Source organism: Electrona antarctica, assembly GCF_951216825.1.
Source record: "Electrona antarctica genome assembly, chromosome: 2".
Classification (NCBI taxonomy): Eukaryota; Metazoa; Chordata; class Actinopteri; order Myctophiformes; family Myctophidae; genus Electrona; species Electrona antarctica.
In genome coordinates, this window is record NC_136807.1 from 49,081,108 (window position 1) to 49,106,853 (window position 25,746).

General features: G+C 44.6%; 1 protein-coding gene across 1 annotated transcript in view; it reads right to left on the reverse strand.

Annotated features, from left to right (window-relative positions):
* Window positions 1-58: 58 nt before the first annotated feature.
* Window positions 59-25,746, reverse strand: part of slc26a6.1 (solute carrier family 26 member 6, tandem duplicate 1) — a gene marked incomplete at its 3' end in the record, with an annotated part of 31,949 nt that continues 6,261 nt past the window's right edge. The window contains exons 7-17 of the mRNA XM_079516245.1: window positions 25,480-25,562; window positions 21,342-21,489; window positions 18,190-18,303; window positions 16,148-16,225; window positions 15,301-15,396; window positions 13,535-13,641; window positions 8,200-8,272; window positions 6,279-6,368; window positions 3,424-3,594; window positions 2,261-2,315; window positions 59-204 (exon numbers count right to left, since the gene is read on the reverse strand). Coding sequence (XP_079372371.1) covers window positions 59-204; window positions 2,261-2,315; window positions 3,424-3,594; window positions 6,279-6,368; window positions 8,200-8,272; window positions 13,535-13,641; window positions 15,301-15,396; window positions 16,148-16,225; window positions 18,190-18,303; window positions 21,342-21,489; window positions 25,480-25,562 — 1,161 coding nt within the window. The remainder of the gene's footprint in view (window positions 205-2,260; window positions 2,316-3,423; window positions 3,595-6,278; window positions 6,369-8,199; window positions 8,273-13,534; window positions 13,642-15,300; window positions 15,397-16,147; window positions 16,226-18,189; window positions 18,304-21,341; window positions 21,490-25,479; window positions 25,563-25,746) is intronic.

Consider the following 25,746-nt stretch of genomic DNA (forward strand, 5'->3'; position numbering starts at 1 on the left):
GCATATTTGTATAGCACCTTTTCTAACATGCAATATGTTGAATATAATATGTAAGTTCCTAAGTCACTTCCCAACGTAGCTCCGATGTGCATGGCAGAGTGTGAAGGCAATGCTGGACCGCATGGTGGACAGAGGGAAACAGACGGACCCTCGGCAGTGTATCGGGTATACAACCTTGAAACTGCAGCTGGGACAAAACTGTCTCTGTTGGGAAACGCCACAAAATTCTAACTTTAGATTCAACATTTCATTTAATTCACATTATATAAAGTCAAAATGTTTTTTTTCTCTTTCTTTGGACTGAGCTAGGCACCTATATGCATAATGTAAGGGGTGGTGAAGGTGTTTTAGGGATAAAGGCTGGTGTCCAAGATAACGGGGGAACACCCCTTGCCCAATGCTAAATCCCCATATAGTGGCTTTAGCCATCTCGCCCATAAATAGGGCCCTAAGGGCTCTATTTTCGTCCAAGTTAAACCCCTTATCCCTAAACTACTTTGACAGTATACTAAAATGGTAAATGGTGCATTTATATATCGCCTTTATCCAAGGCGCTTTACAGAGATTGTGCGTGATTACATTCACCCATGTCACACACACACACACACACATTCACACACCGATGCCGGAGGAAACCATGCAAGGCACCAACCTGCACATCGGTAGCAATTAGGGGTTCAGTGTCTTGCTCAAGGACACTTCGACACCAACTCTGGGGGAGCCCGGGTTCGAACTGGCCCATCCGGTCACTCTACCCCTGAGCCACTGCCGCCCGCATTAGTGCTGATGTTGGCGGGATCAAACCTGTGACTTTTCAGCCATTCCACAAACTAAACATCAGTCTCTCTAGATCAGGGGTTCTCAAAGTTTTTGGCTGGGGACCCCCGGAAATGCTTTGGCCATGTCTCGTGATTTTTTTTTAATTTTTAATTTTTAATTAATTAAAAATTGTTCTCAACCAGTGGTCCGGGGACCACCAGTGGTCCTTGAGGGGGTGCCCAGTTTGACATGCATAGGCTACTGACCCCCATTCAATGCCATTTATATCTGGGACACCCCCCCAAAACAAAACAGAATGCTTGAAACACCAAAAGGGGTTCCCGCCCAAAATGTGCTTAAATGGTTTGGTAACAAGGTTTGGTAAGGTTGTAAGTAGGGATGTGACCCCGGCCATGTCTCGCGACTGCAAAAATAACCTTAATAATAGAGAAAATATATCATAAATTAATACTGAAACCAGATATAATCATTAAGGATTATGTGTACTATGTAAACTCTTCATTTCCATTTTCCAGCCATGCAAAAAATTATTAATTTGGGGGACCCCCCAAAATAATTGGGTGACCCCCCCCCCCCGAGGGGTCACGACTCACGGGTTGAGAACCCCTGCTCTAGATAGAAGGCCATGCATTTGACTGAAACTCCTACATGCAATATAATATACCGGTACACATATATTACTAAACCCTACTTTGACAACACCCATCACCCCTCTGGAAACATGCCAAGCATTGTATCCTGCCAACCGTAACATTAATTAATTTGCTATTCTACGTTATTGCACATGCTTCCTTGAACACGAAAGAAAAATAACACAGCAAAGATATAGTTCCTTCTGCTGTAACCAAACAGCGAGTAGCTAATTAATGTAACAATGAAAACAATTAAGCAACGTGACTACAGCTGTGATGAACGTCTCCGGTGTGATGTGGTACACTTTGTTTTGTGTTATTGTCTGTCTCTGTACTGGGGGGGTTAGTGTTATTGTGTTACTATTGTATCACTAAGCAGTCACTGTGGTGTTATTGTATCAATGTGAAGTTCAGTGGGAAAGAACTGCCGAGTTACAGAGTTGAACATGGTGGACCCGCTTGTAAACAAGTGTAATGCTTAATTGTCCTCACACTTTGTATTGAGTTTGTGCTTGAAATGTACTGTAAAACTGTTAATAAATATTTCAATCAATCAGCATAGGAAAAACAAGCATGAACTGATCTTTGACACGTACGTGCACGGCACGACACACACACACACACACACACACACACACACACACACACACACACACACACACACACACACACACACACACACACACACACACACACACACACACACACACACACACACACACACACAGTGAGTGGCAAGAGAGATCGGGTATGTGTGTGTGTGAGGGAGGGAGAGAGGCTACTACGACAGAGAGACTTTACAGTGGGTGAGAGAGAGAGTTGTTAGTTGGGAGCCATGCGAAACTAACCTGGGCAGGCTGCCAAAAACATGGCGACACCCTGGACCTCCAATTCTTCCACAACCTAAAAGTAAAATACACGAAAGCACCCTTGTTGTGACACACACAGAGGAACAATACATAATGATGGAGGATTTCTACAATCATTTCATAATGCAAACGATAACTCATGTTGACTCTCTCTGCATGTGTTCAACAGAGGCCGTGCTTTCATGTTGTCATTAGAGTCATAAAGGGGAAGGGTGGACGACACGTCTAGACAGTACAAATGGTAATGCCTCCATTACATCTGTTAATAAAAGACTGGGAGATTTACGAGTGTTTCAACCATAGACATATAAACGAAGACGCCCCTTTCTGGCTCTGGAGCGCATGTGCTCAAGTGAGGGCAACATTTTCCACGAGATTCCTTGCGAAGCACCGCGGAAGCATGAACGTGCGTCACAGAGCGCATGTTCGGGTCTGATAAGTCCCGGAAAAGATGCGTTGTGATGGGCCAGCGTGACATAACGTGCCTTCCACTCTTCCTCTCCCAGTGTAAACTTTTCCGCCCCTCCTTCAACACATATCGCTCCAACGAACTGCAGCGGCCAATGCGGCATCTATTTTTTTAATATCTATGGTTTCAACATTGAGTGATGGAACATGGACTATATGTGTGATTGTCTGTAAGCCAAGGAATCTTGCACATAGACATATCACTCAGTGTAACTCCACATGTGTTTGCATAAGTGTGTGTGTGTGTGTGTGTGTGTGTGTGTGTGTGTGTGTGTGTGTGTGTGTGTGTGTGTGTGTGTGTGTGTGTGTGTGTGCATGTGCGCATTTGTGAGAAATATGGCAGCATCATTCATATTATTATTGGGTTGGCCTCTCCTTCTGCACCATACTCCTTGCTGTTCACGCATGCGCGCTGCCGTTCACTTCCTTGTTTAGCGCTCAGAAAGATGGCTATACTTCGGTATCCATTTGTGACTTCAACATGCCTCTCGTTTAAAATATTAACGCTTCTAGAGAGACTCGATCGTAATCATAGCGAGGTAATGTACGTTTTTTTTGTACGGAACGGAAACCCCTGGCTTTCAGAGTAAAAGCTGCCATATCTGCCCGGCACCCCGAGCTCCTATTTTGAAAGAAATCCCGGGGCTTATTGTGTTAAGGAAATACCTCCTCACCTTGCATAGAGCCGTCATGGCCATGGAGTCCATGAAGTTAACAGCGCTGAGTTCTAGAACCACACAGTGTCTGTGCGTTGCTGTCCGGACTGAGGAAGAGGATGAGGGAGAGGAGAGACATGAAGAGCTTTGATCCACAGCTGGGTTGTCCTTCCGTCCACGCATTACTGTCTTGAAGCAAAGAAAGGGAAAACAAGAGTATAAGAGTATCAACATTTTGTCTCACCCCATAGGTCCAGGGCGAATCTAAGGTGAATATTTTTGAGTGGTGTAAACCACTCCTACAGCTGGCTTTGTTAGTTTACCTGTCTGTCTGTCTGTCTGTCTGTTCGTACCAAAAAATGAGCATGGTTGCTACGGTCACCCAGTTCACCCGGGTGTGATTTCATTACGTCAGACATGACGTCAGATCAGAGCTGATCAGGCTATATAAGACCTTACACCAATCAGTTCACACGGGTGTGATTTTTTTTATACAAGTTGAAAAACATCTTCGTCCCTGGGTGGATTCGAACCACCAACCTTTCGGTTAACAGCCGAACGCGCTAACCGGTTGCGCCACAGAGGTTGAATCTAATAGACACTCCTTCAGTCTGTGTTCCCAAGTTAAGGTTTGTAATGGATGTGTGTGTAATAATAATAATAATACATTAATACATTACATTTGGGGGATATCTTTCACAATGATAAATGGACATGTTCTAGACATTCTAATGATAACAAAACAATATATATATTACAGGATTTTACTTTTGTGGGGAATACCTTCCAGTTTAAAAGTTAAAGTTGTGTGAATTTCTGCCTCTGTGGGGGGTATTTATATGCAAATATCATGACAAATGGCATTGTAAGACTAAACAAGCAAGATGGGATCGGGATTCGGGAGTCATTCTACCATAAGATGGGACATTTAAGTGGTGCAACCACTTCAAGAAAAAGCAATGTCCGTCCCTCCCTCTGTCTGTCTGTTTAGGGTACCAACAGGTGCAAAAGTGGCGCTGTTGAGCTAGAAACAGAGAGAGAGAGAGAGAGTGTTGCACTGTTGCCTGCTAATGACAATGTGGAGCATGTGTGCATGCGAGAGAAAGAGAGAGAGAGGGAGAGAGAATACCACACTTGTGGGAGAGAGAGAGTGTTGTCTGCTAATTCCCCCACACGGTAACTCTGTCATTTCTCAACCGTTTCGGACGCGGTCACGCAGGGCGGTTCGCCGGAACCCGGCCGGCACCCTGTGGGCCTGGAAGTTCCGGGGACCCCCACTCAGAGTTGCACCACTTAGTTCACACGGGTGTGATTCTTTTTTGTGGGATGGGACGGGAGTGAACATCCATTCCTGTGTCACTGTCATCCTCTACTCCACACACACAGCTCGTCAGTGCTGCTTTGTATGCTTTGACAGAAGCCCATGCTCTCACAACAGCCCCAGTGGCCTAATGGATAAGGCACTGGCCTCCTAAGCCAGGGATTGTGGGTTCGAGTCCCATCTGGGGTGTCTGACAGCAGAGTGGCGCAGCGGAAGCGTGCTGGGCCCATAACCCAGAGGTCGATGGATCGAAACCATCCTCTGCTAACAGTAATTTTTAATGGTGGGATCACTGGAAGTTTATGCATTTGTCTTTTCAATTAAAGTACATAAAGTACTGACAAGCAGTTTTTTGTTGTTGTTCATATATGGAGATTCCTGATGTCATCAGTATATGCCCAAATATGGGCATGCCCATGGAGATTCGGTTGTCAAACTCCATATATGCGCGCCTATATATGGGCCAGAGTAATATAGTAAGAGAGTGGCGACACTAGCATTGACTCCCATTGTAACAATGGAATGAGGAAGTGCTCATTCTATAGTGGACTGTGGATAATGCTCTGGCCTCCTATAATGCCATTTTGACCTGAGATCAGATTCTAAAAATGTCTTCCACATCCTGACAGTTTTCTGAAAAAGCTATGTTTCTATGTCAGTCGTTCTTCGATTTTTCAAAAATAGCAGACCTACAAGCTCGTAGCGCGCCACCGAGTGGCGCGCTACGAGCTTGTAGATCTGCTATTTTGCAATAGCTAAAGCATGACATGATGCTAACACCAAAAGGGGTTCCCGCCCAAAATGGGATAAGCCAGGGATTGTGGGCTTGAGTCCCATCTGGGGTGTCTGTCTGTCAGCAGAGTGGCGCAGCGGAAGCGTGCTGGGCCCATAACCCAGAGGTCGATGGATCGAAACCATCCTCTGCTAAACAGAGTTTTAAACAAAGCCCCCGAGCCAATCCATGTGCTCTGCTCTGACCTCTTACTGTACTCCGATGTTTTGTTTTAACACATTTTATGCAAATAAACTGTGTTACAATCACTAATAGCAGTGTGTTGTATTCATGAAAGACTAGTTGATAGTCAAATGCACGTGTGCGCAATCTGCGCACACACAATCACATACACATGCCACACATACAGTAAAATGATGACATAGTCATATTTCTCCAGCTGCACACACACACACACACACACGCACGCACTACTGGGTAGCAACAATATCATATAACCATACATAATAACCACATTAATATGGGGTGAACGTTTGTCACAAATCACCAAAAATAGCGGATCTAATAGCTGATAGCTAGCTGGTCTACAAGTTCACAATGTGACGCATGGTGAGCTTAAGTAGATATGCAGTTTTGGGCTTTACGGCTTTAAAAAACAATAATAGCCTAAGTGCATTCAGAAAATTGCCATCCTAAAGTGTCGATGTCCTCACAAATATAGTAATACGAGTGTGTGTGTGTGTGTGTGTGTGTGTGTGTGTGTGTGTGTGTGTGTGTGTGTGTGTGTGTGTGTGTGTGTGTGTGTGTGTGTGTGTGTACCCCTCTAATGTCATTGAAGACCATTTGAAGATTGGCGAAGTAGAGAGAGCTGGAGCAGGAGATGATAGTGATTCCAGGAAACTGCCTTGCCTTCAGAACACATAATAGAGGTAAATGTAACTTTAGAGTAGAAGATAATGGCCCCGAAGCACTGAAAATGGCACCCATGTTCTTTCACCATGGGAAATAAGAAAAACTCTTTCTAATCATAGACGACAGTTTGGTTTGGGGGAGATACGATACCCAAGCAGATTGTGGATATGGGTGAGAGAGAGAGAGGTTGAGAGAGAGAGAGAGAGGTTGAGAGAGTGAGAGAGAGAGAGAGAGAGAGAGAGAGAGAGAGGTTGAGAGAGAGAGAGAGGTTGAGAGAGAGAGAGAGAGAGAGAGAGAGAGAGAGAGAGAGAGAGCACAACAAAAGCCTAATCATTTAACACTTTGGTAGACGTTTTGGTTGTGTACTTACTCATGATGTAGCTAGTCAAACTGCTGACATATAACATATATAATATCGTTGATTAAAACATTATAATCCAAAAAAAGTGTCTCATTGACTGACAAGGTGAATACATAACCCAGACCTCTATACCAAAAGTGTCCTTCCTTGCTCTTTAAGCTCGTACCGTGTCATGATTACGTACATCCACACAAGTCAGCAGAGGGATACAGGAATGAGAGAAACGGACAGTCATTGATGCGTGATTATGAATCCCACCAACGTTCTAGGGTAGACCCACCTCACCATGTGTCTGATTGGCTCCCGGGAAGGCATAGTTTTACTGAGGTTAGGCCGTTCGGGTTAGGTTTAGGGGGGTGCATACTTAGTTTAGACTAGTCATTGGTTAGACATGGGTTAAGGTTAGGTTTAGGTGTGCTGCCCCGTGGGGGGTTAGGTTTAGGGTGAGGGTTTGAGATAGGTTGTAGTTGTAGGACTAATGACTGGTCGCAAAAACGAGAACTGTCAATCACAACGACTACTGGCCAATCACAGCAGGGCTTTCCTAGAACTGCGGTGGGATAAATAATAACGCGTCATTGATGCTCAGAGCTAAGACACAATGCTTCGATGTGTGACAGAAGACGGGGGACTTCAGTCAAAGATCAATAGTGTGGACTACGTGGCATTGTTGTGCTTTGTGCATTAGCTATGAGACACTTACAGTAAGTCATAGCAACCAATGAGTTGTAGCCAGTATAAAATGTCCATGTTTCGTTAGCAATAAACCACAAGAGGTCTCGGGTTACCGTGTATTTTATAATGGCCGAGGCCCGAGAGGCGTGGTGAGACACGACGTGCAGCGGAGTGCCTCCACCCCTTTCAGCCATTATTATAAAATACACGGTAAACTGGGACCTCTCGTGGTTTATTGCTTTTCTAAAACGGTTACAAACATATAGCAATACTAACCTCATAAAACTATTCTTAAGTCACAAAAGTAGCTACACTTTGCACCCACACTTCCTTGTTTTTACTCAGCCAGTCTCTGTAACGGGGGAATAGGAGGCGCTTGATGTCTTTACAAGGCCACCCGGAGCCACACATTCACAGTCATATGAGCGTGGGTGGTGCTTAGACGCCCGCACGGCCAGGGTTTGTAAGGCAATCAAGTGGTCCCCTTCCCCAGTTCAGCTACAGAGCTGCGGGATCAATGTAACGCACCTGGTAATGCTATAAAGTGATTGAAGGTGTAGAATCTGTAGATTATCGTGAGATTTACTACGTGGTCTAATCAGAAACCAGCCAATCAGAATCAAGTATTGGGATTAACCCTAGAATATACATTCTAGAACATGTTTTCACATTGATGGATTACGTAATGGAATCAAATGTAAGAAACAAACAAAAGAAACATCGTTTGAACTTTGATCTAAGCGAAACCGCCCAACCAAAAGCATACATCCCTGTGTTATTGTCTATGCTCACCTCCGTATAGAGCTCCAGGGGTCTGTAACAGTCTGTAGTGGGGATGTGACCCAACAACACACAGGAAGAACGACTGTAGGGGAGAGAGAGCAGAGACTAGTGGTGTCAAAAAAATTCAATCGCGATTTGTTGAATTAAAATCGCGATTCCGTTATGAACGATTCAAAATCGATTCATAATTTCCAAAAGTCGTTTTTTCTGGTTACAGTTACAGGAGTTTTCACTACATGGTGTCTGTGATATGAAATGTAAGCTTACCCTAATCACAGTAAACATCATGTCTTCAGTCATGTTCAAGTTACTGTAGTCACTTCAGTTCAAGACTGGAGTAGATTGTGATGAAATCCTATGTATCGAGAATCATTTTGAATAGAAATTTGTTTTGAATCTGGAAATAAATGCTTTTGAATTAAAAAATCGTTTTTCGATTGAGAATCGAGTTGAATCGAATCGTGACCCCAAGAATCGGAATCGAATCGAATCGTGGGACACCCAAAGATTCACAGCTCTAGCAGAGACAACCAACCACAATCAGAAACAACTTTATTGTCAAACGATTGCAGGTGTGAAAGAGGGGCTGAAATGCATTTTGGCCCTTATCCTTAGCAGTAACAGGAAGAGTTAAAATGGGGAAGAGAATCCTTGATTGGCAATCAAGGATTGGAGGCAGCTGGCCAGTGCCTCCAATCACTATAAAAGAGCCACCTTGCCAGTGGTTCTTTCATTCCACCTGGGCCACACCCGAGCATGGCCACACAGGGCATATTGTTTGTTTGATTCAGTCCTCAGTTTGTTGGGCAGATTAGTTTCCCTGACAAGTTTTTGTTGGAAACAATGTGTTATTTCTACTTTAAAATTAATGATTCTATTTAATAAATTACATTTTTGCATTTATCCCATGCTTGTTTCCCTTCTTTGTTATGGTCTGAGAGCCGGACCTTAACAATGCTGAAAATAGCAGATTTTGTGAGCTTGTAGATCGGCTATTTTCAGCAAGTGAAAAATCAGCCATTACGACGGCATCAAGGCCCGCCAAAATACATTTTAGTCGAATAAATCAACTGTAGATTTAGTCGACTAGAATCTTATATTTAGTTGACTAAAACTAGACTAACACTAAAACATTCCAGGTGACTACAATGTGACTGAAACTAAATTAAAACTATTCAAGAGACTATGACTAAAACAAAACTTTGCTGACAAAAACACTAAAAGGGTTGAGGATAATATTGGCCACGCTAACTTTTTCTATGATTAAATCCTCCTGATTGTTAATTTTTTTGGTGTATGTGCACAAACGTTGTCCTCCATTGAAAATGAATGGACAATATTGAGTGTTCGTGTAAACACAAACATTGATGACGATGGGAAGGACGCAAATTGTGATCGGAATAAGATGATCTTTTTTTTTAAAGATTTATTTGGCCTTTATTGACAGTACAGTAGCCCGACAGGACATGGAGAGAGATGTAGGTAGATATAGGTCTTTGCATCAGTTTCTCTTTCTTTTGTTCCTTGGTCTGGAGTCTGTTGGTTTGTCGGTTGCCATGGCTACCAGTTCCCATCTGACGTTGTGTGGGAGTGTCGTATATTACAAAGCCACATTACGATGAAATATCCATATAATGTTGTATAATGTCATATACTGTTTGTGCACAACAAACCTGCACTGACTGAGTTTCTGCATGTGAGCTCTGGGAGGCTTGATATTAGCTGGCCCACAGACACATTCCAAGAACGGCCTATGTGATCAGTTGAAAAGGTCTGCTATGAAATTGTAAAGGCTATTGTATTGAACCGTGGATACCATTGTGTTAATAATCTATAGAAGTGACCATCTACTTAGTATGCGGTGGTCTGGGGACGCACATGCACATGCGTACACACATACAAGGGCGTTGGGGTGCACACCCTACATGCACTATTTGGGGATAATTATAAAGAGGGTCTCAAATGTGCGGAGATCCAGAATCCAGTGAGAATCCACAGAATCCAGTCAGAGAGGTCAGTCGAGAATCCAGTCAGTCAGAGTGAGATCTATAGCCAGGTTCCAGATGAGATCGGGGACTGCTATATGGGACTGCTCTAGGATGGCTCTGGAGTTGACTGATCATGAATTTGGTAACTAAGCTTTGTCCTTAATAAAATGATACAGAAATAAGGACATGCCTGGCCTCTCCAATCATTTATGCAACAGGGTAAAAAGTGCTTCCTGGACACTCAATATATGACAAATAATGGCAATACACTACAAATTATGGCGAGCTAGATCATGGCCTCATTGTTCGCGCTCGGGGGGCAGTCTCTGCTCCTCTGGGACGGATTGAGGAAAAGAACTTTGTTTTGTCACGGAGTGTGTCTGGGAGTGCTTGACCTTGTTGTTTAGGTGGTTGGAAGGCCATGACGACTTGTAGGCAACAGGGTAAAAAGTGCTTCCTGGACACTCAATATATGACAAATAATGGCAATACACTACAGGAGCTCAGACTGATCCAGACTGTATTGAATAACTGCTAGCTTGCATAAAGTCTTAAGACTGGGACTCATGTCCAAGATGTGCAGGTCAGTGATGTTCTCTCTTTTTCTTTCTATTCCTCCAAAGACGACGATACGATCTCCCACCATGCAACAGCGGCTCACAGCCATTGAGGACAGGCCTTTCCCCTTGGGCCTTCCCCAGGTTGCCCCGATCCAGGAGAAGGTCTCTGGACAGAATTTCTTCAGACATTTCTGACCGTCACCGTAGTGACGACCCATTATGTACAGCTCTCCATTGTAGGCAAAGGATGAATGAAAGACAAATTCTCCTGGAGGATTCTGTGCATAAGGCGGCGTGCTCAGCCAGCAGTCGGTCTCTGTGTCAAACACTCGGATGTCGCTGTAGACGTCCCAGTGCCACTGGACCTCCGCGCCCCCAAATACAAACATCTTTTTCCCGATGATGGTGGCAGACTGGCAGTGTGAACGTGGAGGTGGAGTTCCCCTGGCATTAATTACAGTCCAGACCATCGTGGCAGTGTCCAACTTGTACATGTCATTAGTGTATACATACAGCTGGTTGCCGACGCCGTGGACACCGCCATGGATGTACATGACCTTCCCCAAGACACAGGCCGAGTGGTGGCGCCTCCCCTTTGGAACAGTCCCAGAAACCTCGTTCTTCAACCAACGGTGGGTGTCGACATCGAGGGCATGAAGCCGCCGTTCGTCATCGGGCCATTCGCCCCAGATGTAGATGGCATCTTCTATGAGAACGGCTGTGTATCCATGAAGCACGGGTGCACAGCAGTGACTCGCCGTGGATGGCGCACGGCATGGAAATCCGGGGAGACGTCTTCTTGGACTCTTCAACTCCCCCCAGCACAAAGACACGGTATTGAAGACGTTGACGTTCATCTGGTACTCGCCGGACAGTCCTCCGAAGCAGTACACCTGGTGCTGGCGCGCCACAGCAGCGTGGATCTCCCTCCCTCCTCCGTCCTGGTGGAGAGTCCAGCGCAGCATTCTTGTATCTGTATACGATGGAGTGGATTCTGGTCAATGGGCTTTGACTTCAGCTCTATATGATCGACTGTGTGTGCGTGTGCGGAAAACAAAGGAATGCACAGTCCAGGGAGAATTGGAGCTGAATTGCTTTGTACTGTCAAATACAGCTTCATTGGCAATATGGCCTTCCGGGTCTGTTGATTTGCTTCTGAAATAGCTCAGCTTCTCAAGGTTCAGAGTGCTATCTCACATTTCCCTTTATACTATCCTGGAGGACGTCACATGTCATAAGATGTCACAGATGACCATATTAGGCCACTGTAGTGCAGAACATTATTGACGACATCCATGTTTGTCCGGGCCCGTGTATATCAGCAGCGCTGTGATTGACTACAGACCTCTCTTTTTGTCAGGTGAAACCTGACTTACGAGAAGCTCATGAAATGTAGACGACAAGATCGCCACCTAGTCATACTGACGTGGTGACGTGATTGGCTGCTTCTATAGCCAATGGGACAGCACGCAACGGCAAAAGCTCCCTCTGGCCAATGGGAAGGGGACAGCGCAGAGCAACGCAGCCACGCAGGCTGCAGGCAGACAGCGCAGAGCAACGCAGCCACGCAGGCTGCAGACAGACAGCGCAGAGCAACGCAGCCACGCAGGCCGTGCAGACAGACAGACAGTGCAGAAGAAGGATCTCTCCCCGACACGGCACCCAGGGTGCCGGCCCGGTTCCAGCGATCCGCCCCGTGTCCGAAACGGTCGAGAAATGCCAGTTGCCGTGTGGGGGTCCCCGGGACATCCAGACCCCCAGGTACAGTACGGTACGGCCGGTTCCGGTCGTACTGTACTGTCACACCCAAAATCATCATATACTGTATATACAGTTAATATGCGCAATTAATTAATGAATTCAACCATGTGTAATGCTGTGTGTATAACTGTGTGTTGAATCTGAGGAATGTTTTCAGCGTTGAATTAACCCATTCAGGGTTAATTCAGGTTAATTAAGGTGTTTTAAGCATTATGTTATACTTTAGCTATTGAAAAATAGCAGATCTATACAAGCTCATAACGCGGCACTCAGTGTCGCGCTACGAGCTTGTATAGATCTGCTATTTTAGAAAATCGCGAAAAAGTGGCGCAAATCTTTGAATATATATTCTTTCAGAGCGAACATTTTTAACTCAAATCTTTTGCTCCTGGGGGAGGTCCCTGGAACAACATAGTTTCAGATGGGGGTCGGCGGCCAAATAAATATCATTTCTGGGGGTCCTTGACATGAAAAATGAAGGTTGAGCACCACTGACACAGAAACATAGGTTTTTCCAGAAAACTGTCTTTAGAAGACTTTTTTTTTTTTTTTTGAATCAGCCTCAGGTCTAAATGGGTTAAAGATGGAGTGCCACAATTGTTGTATTTTTCCAGTTTTTCATGTGTCTATGAGGTGACAGTACTTCATTAGACACTAGTGCAATGGTGTATTAACTTTGTATTTAGGGTTTCTTCCTGGAGGCTGAACCCTTGACAGTCAAACGGGCCAATGAAATAAACAGTAATATCACACTATCAGCCCCTCCCCTAACCCCTCCCCTTGTATCATACAACTACAGCTGTGGGTGCGGCTTCAGTTCAGGTGGATCACCACCCATCACCACGCACCAGGCAAACCACGAACTGGTGGGCGTGCCCACATAAAAACAACATTTTAACAAATACTGTACACAAAAAATTATACCTCCTTATATAACAATAAGACTTGATGATCATGTTTTACTAGGGTGGGGAAAAAATCGCAGCACTCCATCTTTAAGTAACACTGTGTGTACTGATGGTATTTCCCACTGACCGCTGGGTCCTGTAGATGAGAACCAGCAGAGAGAAAGCCGCAGCCACGGCCAGACCCAGGTCCAGGTTGAAGATCAGGGTGGACATCAGAGATACCACAAAGACCATCTGAAAGGGAGATATGGGGGAGAGAGAGAGAGACAGGACTTTAACTCTTGAACCGGTCATCATCAACTCCCCATATATTAAAGCCATTTAGGCCTGACGTCGAAATCCTGACAGTTTTCTGAAATACCCGTTTCTGTATCAGTGGCGCTCAATATTTCATGTCAAGGACCCCAAAAATGATATGTATTTGGCCGCCGAGCCCCATCTGAAAATATGTTATTCCAGGGACCCCCCCCCCCCCAGAAGCAAATATGAGTTAAAAACGTTCACTCTGAAAGAATATATATTCAAAGATTTGCACCACATTTTCAAGATGTTTCAAAAATAGCAGATCTACAAGCTCGGTGCCACGCTATGAGCTTGTACAGTAGATCTGCTATTTTTCAATAGCTAAAGTATAACATTATGCTTAAAACACCAAAAGGAGTTCCCGCCCAGAATGGGTTAAAGTCATTTGTGCAAGATTAGATTTTGTGCCATTTTGCGGGGGGGTTTTTCTCCAAAAGACATTGTTCGAACAACGCTTACAAAGTTTGACAAAAACTCACACAACTCTTGTTTAATTAAGAACGCACTACGTGAGTCAGTAATTATCAGAAACTGAAACAGGTGCTATTTGGAGAGGGTTCAGTTGGTTCCCTTTGTAGTATAGGCTGACATCCAAATGAGAGAATCAGGCGAACTTAAAGGGGCATTCCACTCATTTTCAACATTTTACTATGTCATTAATATACCTTAGAGCTGTTGTGTGGAAATAATAAAAAAGTCCCCCCATTCTGTGTTTCCTAGAACTAGAGGTCTGAAAAAAATCATTAACATGGTGAAACACATCTTGATGACATCATCAAGATGTGTTTCACCATGTTAATGATTTTTGAGTGGTGTAAACCACTCCTACAACTGGCTTTTGTGTGCAGAAAAAAATGAGCATGGTTGCTATGTTCAAAATAATTTCTGACGTAATTAAATCACACCCGGGTGAACTGGATGACCGTAGCAACCATGGTCATTTTCTCTGCACAGAAAAAGCCAGTTGTGAAATCACATCCGGGTGTGATTTCATTACGTCAGATCAGAGCTGATCAGGCTACATAATACCTTACCTTATTTCATTACGTCAGACATTACGTCAGACCACAGCTGATCATGCTATATAAAACCTTACACCACTCAGTTCACACGGGTGTGATTTTTTTTATAATTACAGTTCTAGGAAGCACAGAATGGGGGGACTGCTCTAAGGTATATTAATGGCATAGTAAAATGTTGAAAATGAGTGGAATGCCCCTTTAAGAAGAATCCAAGGCACTCCCGGATCAGTTGAGGTAAAAAAGCCCTTCTGGCTTGGCAAAGGTAAAAGCGCAGGTGACCAACGTGTTGTCGGCTCAGAGGCCTTCATGAGGGTCACACAACTCTGTACACAATACACATCATCTCTGAAATCACGCGATCAAGATCTATCAGTCAGATTTTTCATATTCCAAATATGCTATAATTGCCTTCCGAAGTTTGTGGGCACTTGTTTCTTATTCTTAATGGGAAGCTTGAAAGAAAAACCTAGCGTGTTTGCGTGCGTGCGTGCGTGCGTGCGTGCGTGCGTGCGTGCGTGCGTGCGTGCGTGCGTGCGTGCGTGCGTGCGTGTGTGTGTGTGGGCCCTACCAGGTCCAATCGGTCCGATGCCCAGAGTACACACACATCTTTGAACTGTGCCAGGATCCCCTGCAGGTTGACGACAATGATCACTGCCAACACAGCCTGGAACCAACGCACACATGCACATGCACACACACACACAGGCACACGCACGCGCGCACACGCGCAAATTCAAATTAATGAACTTCATACAGTAGAGCAGTGGTTCCCAAAGTGGGGTCCGGGGACCCCCAGGGGTCCTTGAGGGAGTTCCAGGGGGTCCCCAGCTAAATGATAGTTTGGAACCAAATGGACCCTTATGGGTCTTTAACTCTGAGAGTGTACAAATGGAACCATTTGTACACTCTCGCCAAATTATTTTGGGGGGTCCCCAAATTAAAAAAAAAAGGGGGACCCCAAAGAGAGTTTACATAGTACACATAGTACGTAAACATCGCATGCATACACTCTCCTTAATGATTATATCTGGTTTCAGTATTCATTTATGATTTATGATATATTTTCTCTATTATTAAGGTTATTTTTCCAGTCAGTTTGTATTGGTGGTGGGGAGGGGGGGGCGGGGCGGGGGTCGCGAGACATTTCCGGGGGTCCCCGACTCCCCAGCCAAAAACGTTGAGAACCCCTGCTGTAGACTAATATGCATGTCAAACTGGGGGTCCTTGAACAAGCCGTAAAACTCTTCTCTTATGTGGGTCCCTGGCATAATATTTTCAAATGGGGGTCCACGTGCTGATAAGTGTCAATTTGGGGGTCCTTGACGTGAAAATGTTTGGGAACCACTGCAGTAGAGTGACAACAGTAAAAGAAAACAAGATGTTAGATGTGATAATTATGAATGAACCCTTTGGACCTTTGGCAGCTGCTCAAAGAGATGGCCAATCTTCAACAGGATGGTTAGAATCACCAGGGCTGACACCAGACCAGCCATCTGACCAGAGACATAAAACCACCAGGATGGTTAGAATCACAAGGGCTGACACCAGACCAGCCATCTGACCAGAGACATAAAACCACCAGGATGGTTAGAATCACCAGGGCTGACACCAGACCAGCCATCTGACCAGAGACATAAAACCACCAGGATGGTTAGAATCACCAGGGCTGACACCAGACCAGCCATCTGACCAGAGAAATAAAACCACCATGATGGTTAGAATCACCAGGGCTGACACCAGACCAGCCATCTGACCAGAGACATAAAACCACCAGGATGGTTAGAATCACCAGGGCTGACACCAGACCAGCCATCTGACCAGAGACATAAAACCACCAGGATGGTTAGAATCACCAGGGCTGACACCAGACCAGCCATCTGACCAGAGACATAAAACCACCAGGATGGTTAGAATCACCAGGGCTGACACCAGACCAGCCATCTGACCAGAGAAATAAAACCACCAGGATGGTTAGAATCACCAGGGCTGACACCAGACCAGCCATCTGACCAGAGACATAAAACCACCAGGATGGTTAGAATCACCAGGGCTGACACCAGACCAGCCATCTGACCAGAGAAATAAAACCACCAGGATGGTTAGAATCACCAGGGCTGACACCAGACCAGCCATCTGACCAGAGACATAAAACCACCAGGATGGTTAGAATCACCAGGGCTGACACCAGACCAGCCATCTGACCAGAGACATAAAACCACCAGGATGGTTAGAATCACCAGGGCTGACACCAGACCAGCCATCTGACCAGAGATATAAAACCACCAGGATGGTTAGAATCACCAGGGCTGACACCAGACCAGCCATCTGACCAGAGACATAAAACCACCAGGATGGTTAGAATCACCAGGGCTGACACCAGACCAGCCATCTGACCAGAGAAATAAAACCACCAGGATGGTTAGAATCACCAGGGCTGACACCAGACCAGCCATCTGACCAGAGACATAAAACCACCAGGATGGTTAGAATCACAAGGGCTGACACCAGACCAGCCATCTGACCAGAGACATAAAACCACCAGGATGGTTAGAATCACAAGGGCTGACACCAGACCAGCCATTTGACCAGAGAAATAAAACCACCAGGATGGTTAGAATCACCAGGGCTGACACCAGACCAGCCATCTGACCAGAGAAATAAAAAAGGTCCATGAAGCAGTGTTGAAAACTAAGCTATGATGTCTAAAACTAAGACTAAATATACTGACAATTTCGTCAACAAATAAAAACTAGACTAAAATGTTAGGAAGGGACTAGTGGACAAGAGATCCAGTATAAGCCATTTTACAATTGGTTGCATGCTGAAAATAGCAGATCTACAAGCTCACAACGCGTCGCAGCGCGACGCCTTGTGAGCTTGTAGATCGGCTATTTTCAGCAGGTGTAAACAGTCATTACGACGGCATCAAGGCCCGCCAAAATGCATTTTAGATGTAGTCTAAAATATTATGATATTTAGTAAGTCGACTGAAACTAGACTAACACTAGAACATTCCGGGTGACTAAAATGTGACTAAAACTAAATGAAAACTATTCAAAGAGACTATGACTAAAACTAAAAATGAAAATTTGCTGTCAAAAACAGCACTGCAATGAAGCCTGAAATATATCAATGATGTGTGTGAACTGTATCGCTGAGGTACATTTAATCTAAGTATCTGTGTGCGTGTGTGCGTGTACGGTTGTAATGCACGTAACTCGAGAACCGTTTGACCCACCGACTTCACATTCCACACACGCGTTCCACACCCCCACAGGGAGTGCAGTGCCAGGTATCGAGTCGGTCGGACCCACGGTTCTCCAGAACCACCACAAAAGGCTCGGGTGCTATGACAACGTATACCATTAGGTTCCCAAGTAGCATCGTTCCCAAGTAGGCCGGTGGCCGACGGCGACGGGCACGTACAGGTCTAGTTAATATAAATGAATTGTACAACCTGTGTCTTCACCCCGATGCTGTCCTGCACCATACTGCGAGAGAAGGAACAGCTGACGGCAAAACACTGGAACACACCTCCAATGGAGTTACACAGACCCAGAGCCAGTAGGTCCTAAGGCAGAGAGAGAGACCATTCAAAACACTGGAACACACCTCCAATGGAGTTACACAGACCCAGAGCCAGTAGGTCCTAAGGCAGAGAGAGAGACCATTCAAAACACTGGAACACACCTCCAATGGAGTTACACAGACCCAGAGCCAATAGGTCCTAAGGCAGAGAGACATCAGCTTATGGTACTAGATCACAAGATATGCTTTTATTGAAGGTACCAAAAACTACTACTAAATTGGGAGATACTGCCTTCAGGGTGTATGCTCCACATTTATGGAATGGTTGTCAAAACAAATTGAAGTTGAATGTTTTTGTTTTGTTTACTACTTTTAAGAGACTCTTAACTGACCTCACACTAGAGGAAGGCATATGCACCTGCTTTCTGTAACATTTGGTTACAAGGTTTTGTTTCTGTGTGTATGTGCTTATGTATTATATTTGTTGTACTGTGTGTCCATGTCATGTATGTAAAATGTAAATGTTCTTATTTGTATACAGGGCGCCATTGAAAAAGAGACCCTGGTCTCAATTGGATTCCCCTGAAATAAAGGTTACAAACAGAGAGAGAGACCATTCGGGACAGTAGTGGGCTGTTATTATTTCTGATTAAATAATACATGTACTCTATTTGCACGTGCACGTGAGATACATCAGCATTATATGTGACCAGATTTGACTGAGAGCCTGCCATCGCGCAAACTCCAGCTTTTCACCAGATAGGAGGAGAAAACCTTTTTTTTTCTTTCCAAAATGAGTTAATAGCACAGCCATGTCTGGAATAAGTGTCAGAGCAAAAATTGACATGTAGGCTAAATATTAAATAAATGCTTAAACATGTGGCTAGGTGTAATGTTAGAGACCACAGAAGTGAACCTTTTCAAGCCTTTTTTCTGCAAGACATTACTCTATAAGCCATATCTCCAAAACTGGTGGGTCAAACTGAACAACCAATATGTCAATTTGAAGCTCCCTGCATTCATATGACATGGAAAAACGAAAATTCAAAAAAATCCAATGGCAGTCCCTCATTCAAATCTGGTCACATATATATAACATTTATAACATATATTATAATATTAATAAATAAATTATATATACCTGTATACTGTGTGTATATACTGTATACTATAGTGTACACTGTGTGTGTGTGTGTGTGTGTGTGTGTGTGTGTGTGTGTGTGTGTGTGTGTGTGTGTGTGTGTGTGTGTGTGTGTGTGTGTGTGTGTGTGTGTGTGTGTGTGTGTGCACGCGCGTACGTACACACACACACACACACACACAACAGTATTGATCCTCTCATCCTTTCCATTGTCACAGATCCTTTGACTAGAGACAAAACAGGTCACGTGTGACGTGTCTATCACTGTCAAAACAGACAATGAGTTGCCTTTGCCAGCTCTTTGAGCGCTAGCCATAGCAAATGGCATCCCCCCGCAACTTTAGTTATAGCCCCAGTGGCCTAATGGATAAGGCACTGGCCTCCTAAGCCAGGGATTGTGGGTTCGAGTCCCATCTGGGGTGTCTGACAGCAGAGTGGCGCAGCGGAAGCGTGCTGGGCCCATAACCCAGAGGTCGATGGATCGAAACCATCCTCTGCTAAACAGAGTTTTTTATCTGCGTAAGTCTTTGTGTGCAAGAGAAATACAGCTGCTTAAAGAGATGAACTATCTTCAACAGGATAGTTGATGACTATCAACCAACCAGCTGATCGCAGACATAAAAGATAGAGCTTGTGCAAGTATCTGACTGCTTTGTTGCAGAGACTTATTCTAATCTGGAACATCACCACAATTCAACTAACCATCTGGGACGATAAAATGCAAGCAACAACAGTATGGAGTTCAGTTAATCATCAAAATAAATGGCTGCTGTACATGCAAATCCTTTTCCCATTTCAGGAAACTTAACTTATTATAATCTTCTTATGGACTGGCATGACTCATATCTCAGCCTGCTTGACTGTCCTTTTAACACATTCCCGAGCCAAAGGCTGTAAAACCAAGTTTTCCATTACGCCAGGGGTTCTCAACGTTTTTGGCCGGGGACCCCCGAAAATGCTTTGGCAACGTCTCGGGACCCCCGCCCCGCCCCCTCCCGACCCCCAATATAAATTGACTGCTACAATAACCTTAAACCATTTTGGGCGGGAACCCCTTTTGGTGTTTTAAGCATTGTTATAATTTAGCTATTGAAAAATAGCAGATCTACAAGCTCATAGCGCGCCACCGAGTGGCGCGCTACGAGCTTGTAGGTCTGCTATTTTTTTTTTTTTTTTTTTTTTCGAAAATAATTTGGGGACCCCCTAAAATAATTTGGCGACCCCCCCGAGGGGTCGCGACCCACGGGTTGAGAACCCCTGCATTATGCTACGCTTTGCTTCATCATTCAATCTGATGGAGTGAAATCCCCCGGGCTGTTTTCAATTATGTTTAACTGGGTGTGTACAGTGAGGGCAGAAATTAAATTAAAACATAATTGCATCAGAGACTCTGAAGTGATGTAAGAATCAGGACATGCTTTACATTCAATACACACAGTCTAGTTCGGTGTGTAGGAAAAAAATCACACCCGTGTGAACTGAGTGGTGCAAATCCCCCCCCCCCCCTGGCACAACAGCGCCACTTTTGGTACTCATCATTGGTACTGGTGCTCAGTAACGTCACCACAAACATAGTCACACGCATAGTTGAACAACACGGACATTGCTGTTCCTTGGAGTGGTTGCACCACTCAAAAACAATAAAACAACACATTTATAATGGGAAAAAAACAAAACATAAGGTTAAGTATGAATACATTAAATCTCAATATATATTCCATATGTTGTTGGCTAGTACTACTTTTGATAGCCACAATGTTCATACATTTAATTGTCTCAACAGTTTATGTTAACATGAAGAGTTCACCCTACAAATAGATGGCCCAGATCGATGGCCAATTTGAAATAAATCAGATTGACTAGTTTTGCTATAACTTAAACAAACTGAGGTGAATCGGGTGGAAACATAATACAGTGTACGAGCAAACAGGTTTGTGTACCTGACTGGAGTCGACGTGGTATCCGTGTTTGTGGGCGAACACTGCGCCCATGGTGGAGAGGAAACTGAACCCCACCAGAGCCACAGACAGAGCAGGAAGGAACAGCTCTCTGGCCTGGGAAAGAGAGGGGAGGACTGGGGGAGAGAGACTGGAGAGAGAGAGAGAGAGAGAGAGAGAGAGAGAGAGAGAGAGAGAGAGAGAGAGAGAGAGAGATTGGTATGGAAACCTAAACATAAAGGACAAAAACCACCTTGGTAGGATTGTGAGAACGGCCTCAAAGATTGCCGGAGTTAATTTCAGTAGTCTGGATCAAGTATTTAAAAATCAGGTGCTTATGAAAGCCAAGTTAATTTGTACGGACAACTCCCATCCCCTCAGCTCTGAGTTCAAGCTGCTTCCCTCTGGCCTTCGCCTAAAAGTTCCAGGGGCCAAAAGCAATAGGTATAAGTTCTCCTTCGTGCCTGTATCTATCCAGGCTCTAAATGCCGATAGGAGGAGGTAACTTGTCACCTGACTCGCTTGTAGGAATTATTTATACAACTGTTCTGAAAATGTTATGAATTTCAATGTTACACTGATACCTTGAGCTGCCATCCTGTTTTATTGTTCTATGTGTACTATGTGCCTTTTTACTGTGTTTTTGTGTTTCATGTTACCTGCCTTGCTGTAAACCAAATCGCCCCTCGGGGACAAACAAATAAATTAACCTGAACCTGAGATAGAGGGGTCGTTGGGTCGTTAGGGGAAGGGCATAGAAAACAAGAAGACAAAAATGATAACATTCGAGCATGGGGCTAAATATGTTTTACATTTTATATTTTTTACAACATTTTATAGCGATTTATTTTTGAGTGGTGTAAACCACTCCTACAACTGGCTTTTTTGTGCAGAAAAAATGAGCATGGTTGCTATGTTCACCCTGTTGTAATGACGTAATGAAATCACACCCGGGTGAACAGGGTGAACATAGCAACCATGCTCATTTTTTCTGCACAAACAAAGCCAGGTAATGAAATCACACCCGGGTGTGATTTCATTACGTCAGACATGATTTCATTACGTCAGACAGACCTTACACCACTCAGTTCACACGGGTGTGATTTTATTTAATTATTTACTATAGTCCTAATAAACCCCAGGAAATGTAATCTGGCCACAAAAGATCACGAGATCTACTGAATGTGTCAAACTTTGTTTGTGGCCAGATGTCATTTCCTGGGGGTTTATTAGGACTATAGTAAATAATAAAAAAATAAATCGCCATAATATTTTGGAAAAAAATACATATTTAGCCCCATGCTCGAATGACAGCTAAAATCCCTAAAACAGCTAAAATCCCTAAAACGAAAGAAGCAGCAAATGAAAAAAAAATAAAATAACACTCATCTTTTACTTTCTCTAATAACAACCTACAACATGAACCTTGGTTGAAAAAAACTAAAGTTGTCCTTTAAATGGTTGGTAGTGAGACACCAGGGCTGCAACTATTATCTTAGCTATTATCTTTACTTGTTAAATTAGTCATTGATTAATCAAGAAACGTGTTTTATTTAACTGTTGCACCCCATATGATTGAAGAATAAATGAATGAATATGTGTCTACTATGGCTCTCTACTGACCCACTGGGTATGTGTCTACTATGGCTCTCTACTGACCCACTGGGTATGTGTCTACTATGGCTCTCTACTGACCCACTGGGTATGTGTCTACTATGGCTCTACTGACCCACTGGGTATGTGTCTACTATGGCTCTATACTATTACTGACCCACTGGGTATGTGTCTACTATGGCTCTCTACTGACCCACTGGGTATGTGTCTACTATGGCTCTCTACTGACCCACTGGGTATGTGTCTACTATGGCTCTACTGACCCACTGGGTATGTGTCTACTATGGCTCTATACTGACCCACTGGGTATGTGTCTACTATGGCTCTCTACTGACCCACTGGGTATGTGTCTACTATGGCTCTCTACTGACCCACTGGGTATGTGTCTACTATGGCTCTCTACTGACCCACTGGGTATGTGTCTACTATGGCTCTACTGACCCACTGGGTATGTGTCTACTATGGCTCTATACTGACCCACTGGGTATGTGTCTACTATGGCTCTCTACTGACCCACTGGGTATGTGTCTACTATGGCTCTATACTGACCCACTGGGTATGTGTCTACTATGGCTCTATACTGACCCACTGGGTATGTGTCTACTATGGCTCTATACTGACCCACTGGGTATGTGTCTACTATGGCTCTATACTGACCCACTGGGTATGTGTCTACTATGGCTCTCTACTGACCCACTGGGTATGTGTCTACTATGGCTCTATACTATTACTGACCCACTGGGTATGTGTCTACTATGGCTCTATACTGACCCACTGGGTATGTGTCTACTATGGCTCTCTACTGACCCACTGGGTATGTGTCTACTATGGCTCTCTACTGACCCACTGGGTATGTGTCTACTATGGCTCTATACTGACCCACTGGGTATGTGTCTACTATGGCTCTATACTGACCCACTGGGTATGTGTCTACTATGGCTCTATACTGACCCACTGGGTATGTGTCTACTATGGCTCTATACTGACCCACTGGGTATGTGTCTACTATGGCTCTATACTGACCCACTGGGTATGTGTCTACTATGGCTCTATACTGACCCACTGGGTATGTGTCTACTATGGCTCTCTACTGACCCACTGGGTATGTGTCTACTATGGCTCTATACTGACCCACTGGGTATGTGTCTACTATGGCTCTCTACTGACCCACTGGGTATGTGTCTACTATGGCTCTACTGACCCACTGGGTATGTGTCTACTATGGCTCTATACTGACCCACTGGGTATGTGTCTACTATGGCTCTCTACTGACCCACTGGGTATGTGTCTACTATGGCTCTCTACTGACCCACTGGGTATGTGTCTACTATGGCTCTCTACTGACCCACTGGGTATGTGTCTACTATGGCTCTCTACTGACCCACTGGGTATGTGTCTACTATGGCTCTATACTGACCCACTGGGTATGTGTCTACTATGGCTCTCTACTGACCCACTGGGTATGTGTCTACTATGGCTATACTGACCCACTGGGTATGTGTCTACTATGGCTCTACTGACCCACTGGGTATGTGTCTACTATGGCTCTACTGACCCACTGGGTATGTGTCTACTATGGCTCTATACTGACCCACTGGGTATGTGTCTACTATGGCTCTCTACTGACCCACTGGGTATGTGTCTACTATGGCTCTACTGACCCACTGGGTATGTGTCTACTATGGCTCTATACTGACCCACTGGGTATGTGTCTACTATGGCTCTATACTGACCCACTGGGTATGTGTCTACTATGGCTCTATACTGACCCACTGGGTATGTGTCTACTCTACTATGGCTCTACTGACCCACTGGGTATGTGTCTACTATGGCTCTATACTGACCCACTGGGTATGTGTCTACTCTACTATGGCTCTCTACTGACCCACTGGGTATGTGTCTACTATGGCTCTATACTGACCCACTGGGTATGTGCCTACTATGGCTCTACTGACCCACTGGGTATGTGCCTACTATGGCTCTCTACTGACCCACTGGGTATGTGTCTACTATGGCTCTATACTGACCCACTGGGTATGTGTCTACTATGGCTCTATACTGACCCACTGGGTATGTGTCTACTATGGCTCTATACTGACCCACTGGGTATGTGTCTACTATGGCTCTATACTGACCCACTGGGTATGTGTCTACTATGGCTCTATACTGACCCACTGGGTATGTGTCTACTATGGCTCTATACTGACCCACTGGGTATGTGTCTACTATGGCTCTACTGACCCACTGGGTATGTGTCTACTATGGCTCTATACTGACCCACTGGGTATGTGTCTACTATGGCTCTCTACTGACCCACTGGGTATGTGTCTACTATGGCTCTATACTGACCCACTGGGTATGTGTCTACTATGGCTCTCTACTGACCCACTGGGTATGTGTCTACTATGGCTCTATACTGACCCACTGGGTATGTGTCTACTATGGCTCTATACTGACCCACTGGGTATGTGTCTACTATGGCTCTACTGACCCACTGGGTATGTGTCTACTATGGATCTATACTGACCCACTGGGTATGTGCCCCACCACCTGGACTCTGTGTTGACCAGCGAGGTCCATCTGCACCGACACGGCTGTAGCCGAGATGATCTGAGAAAACAAAGGAAAGCAAAGACATGTTTAAGCACTGTTAGAAGACACTGTTAAGAATGCTATTTGTCATTTGTGTTGCTGCAGGTGATCTGTGATAAGGGACGGACGGACGGACGGACGGACGGACGGAATTATGTGGTTTGTATGTGTTTGGTTAAGCACACATATAAACATAGTTATG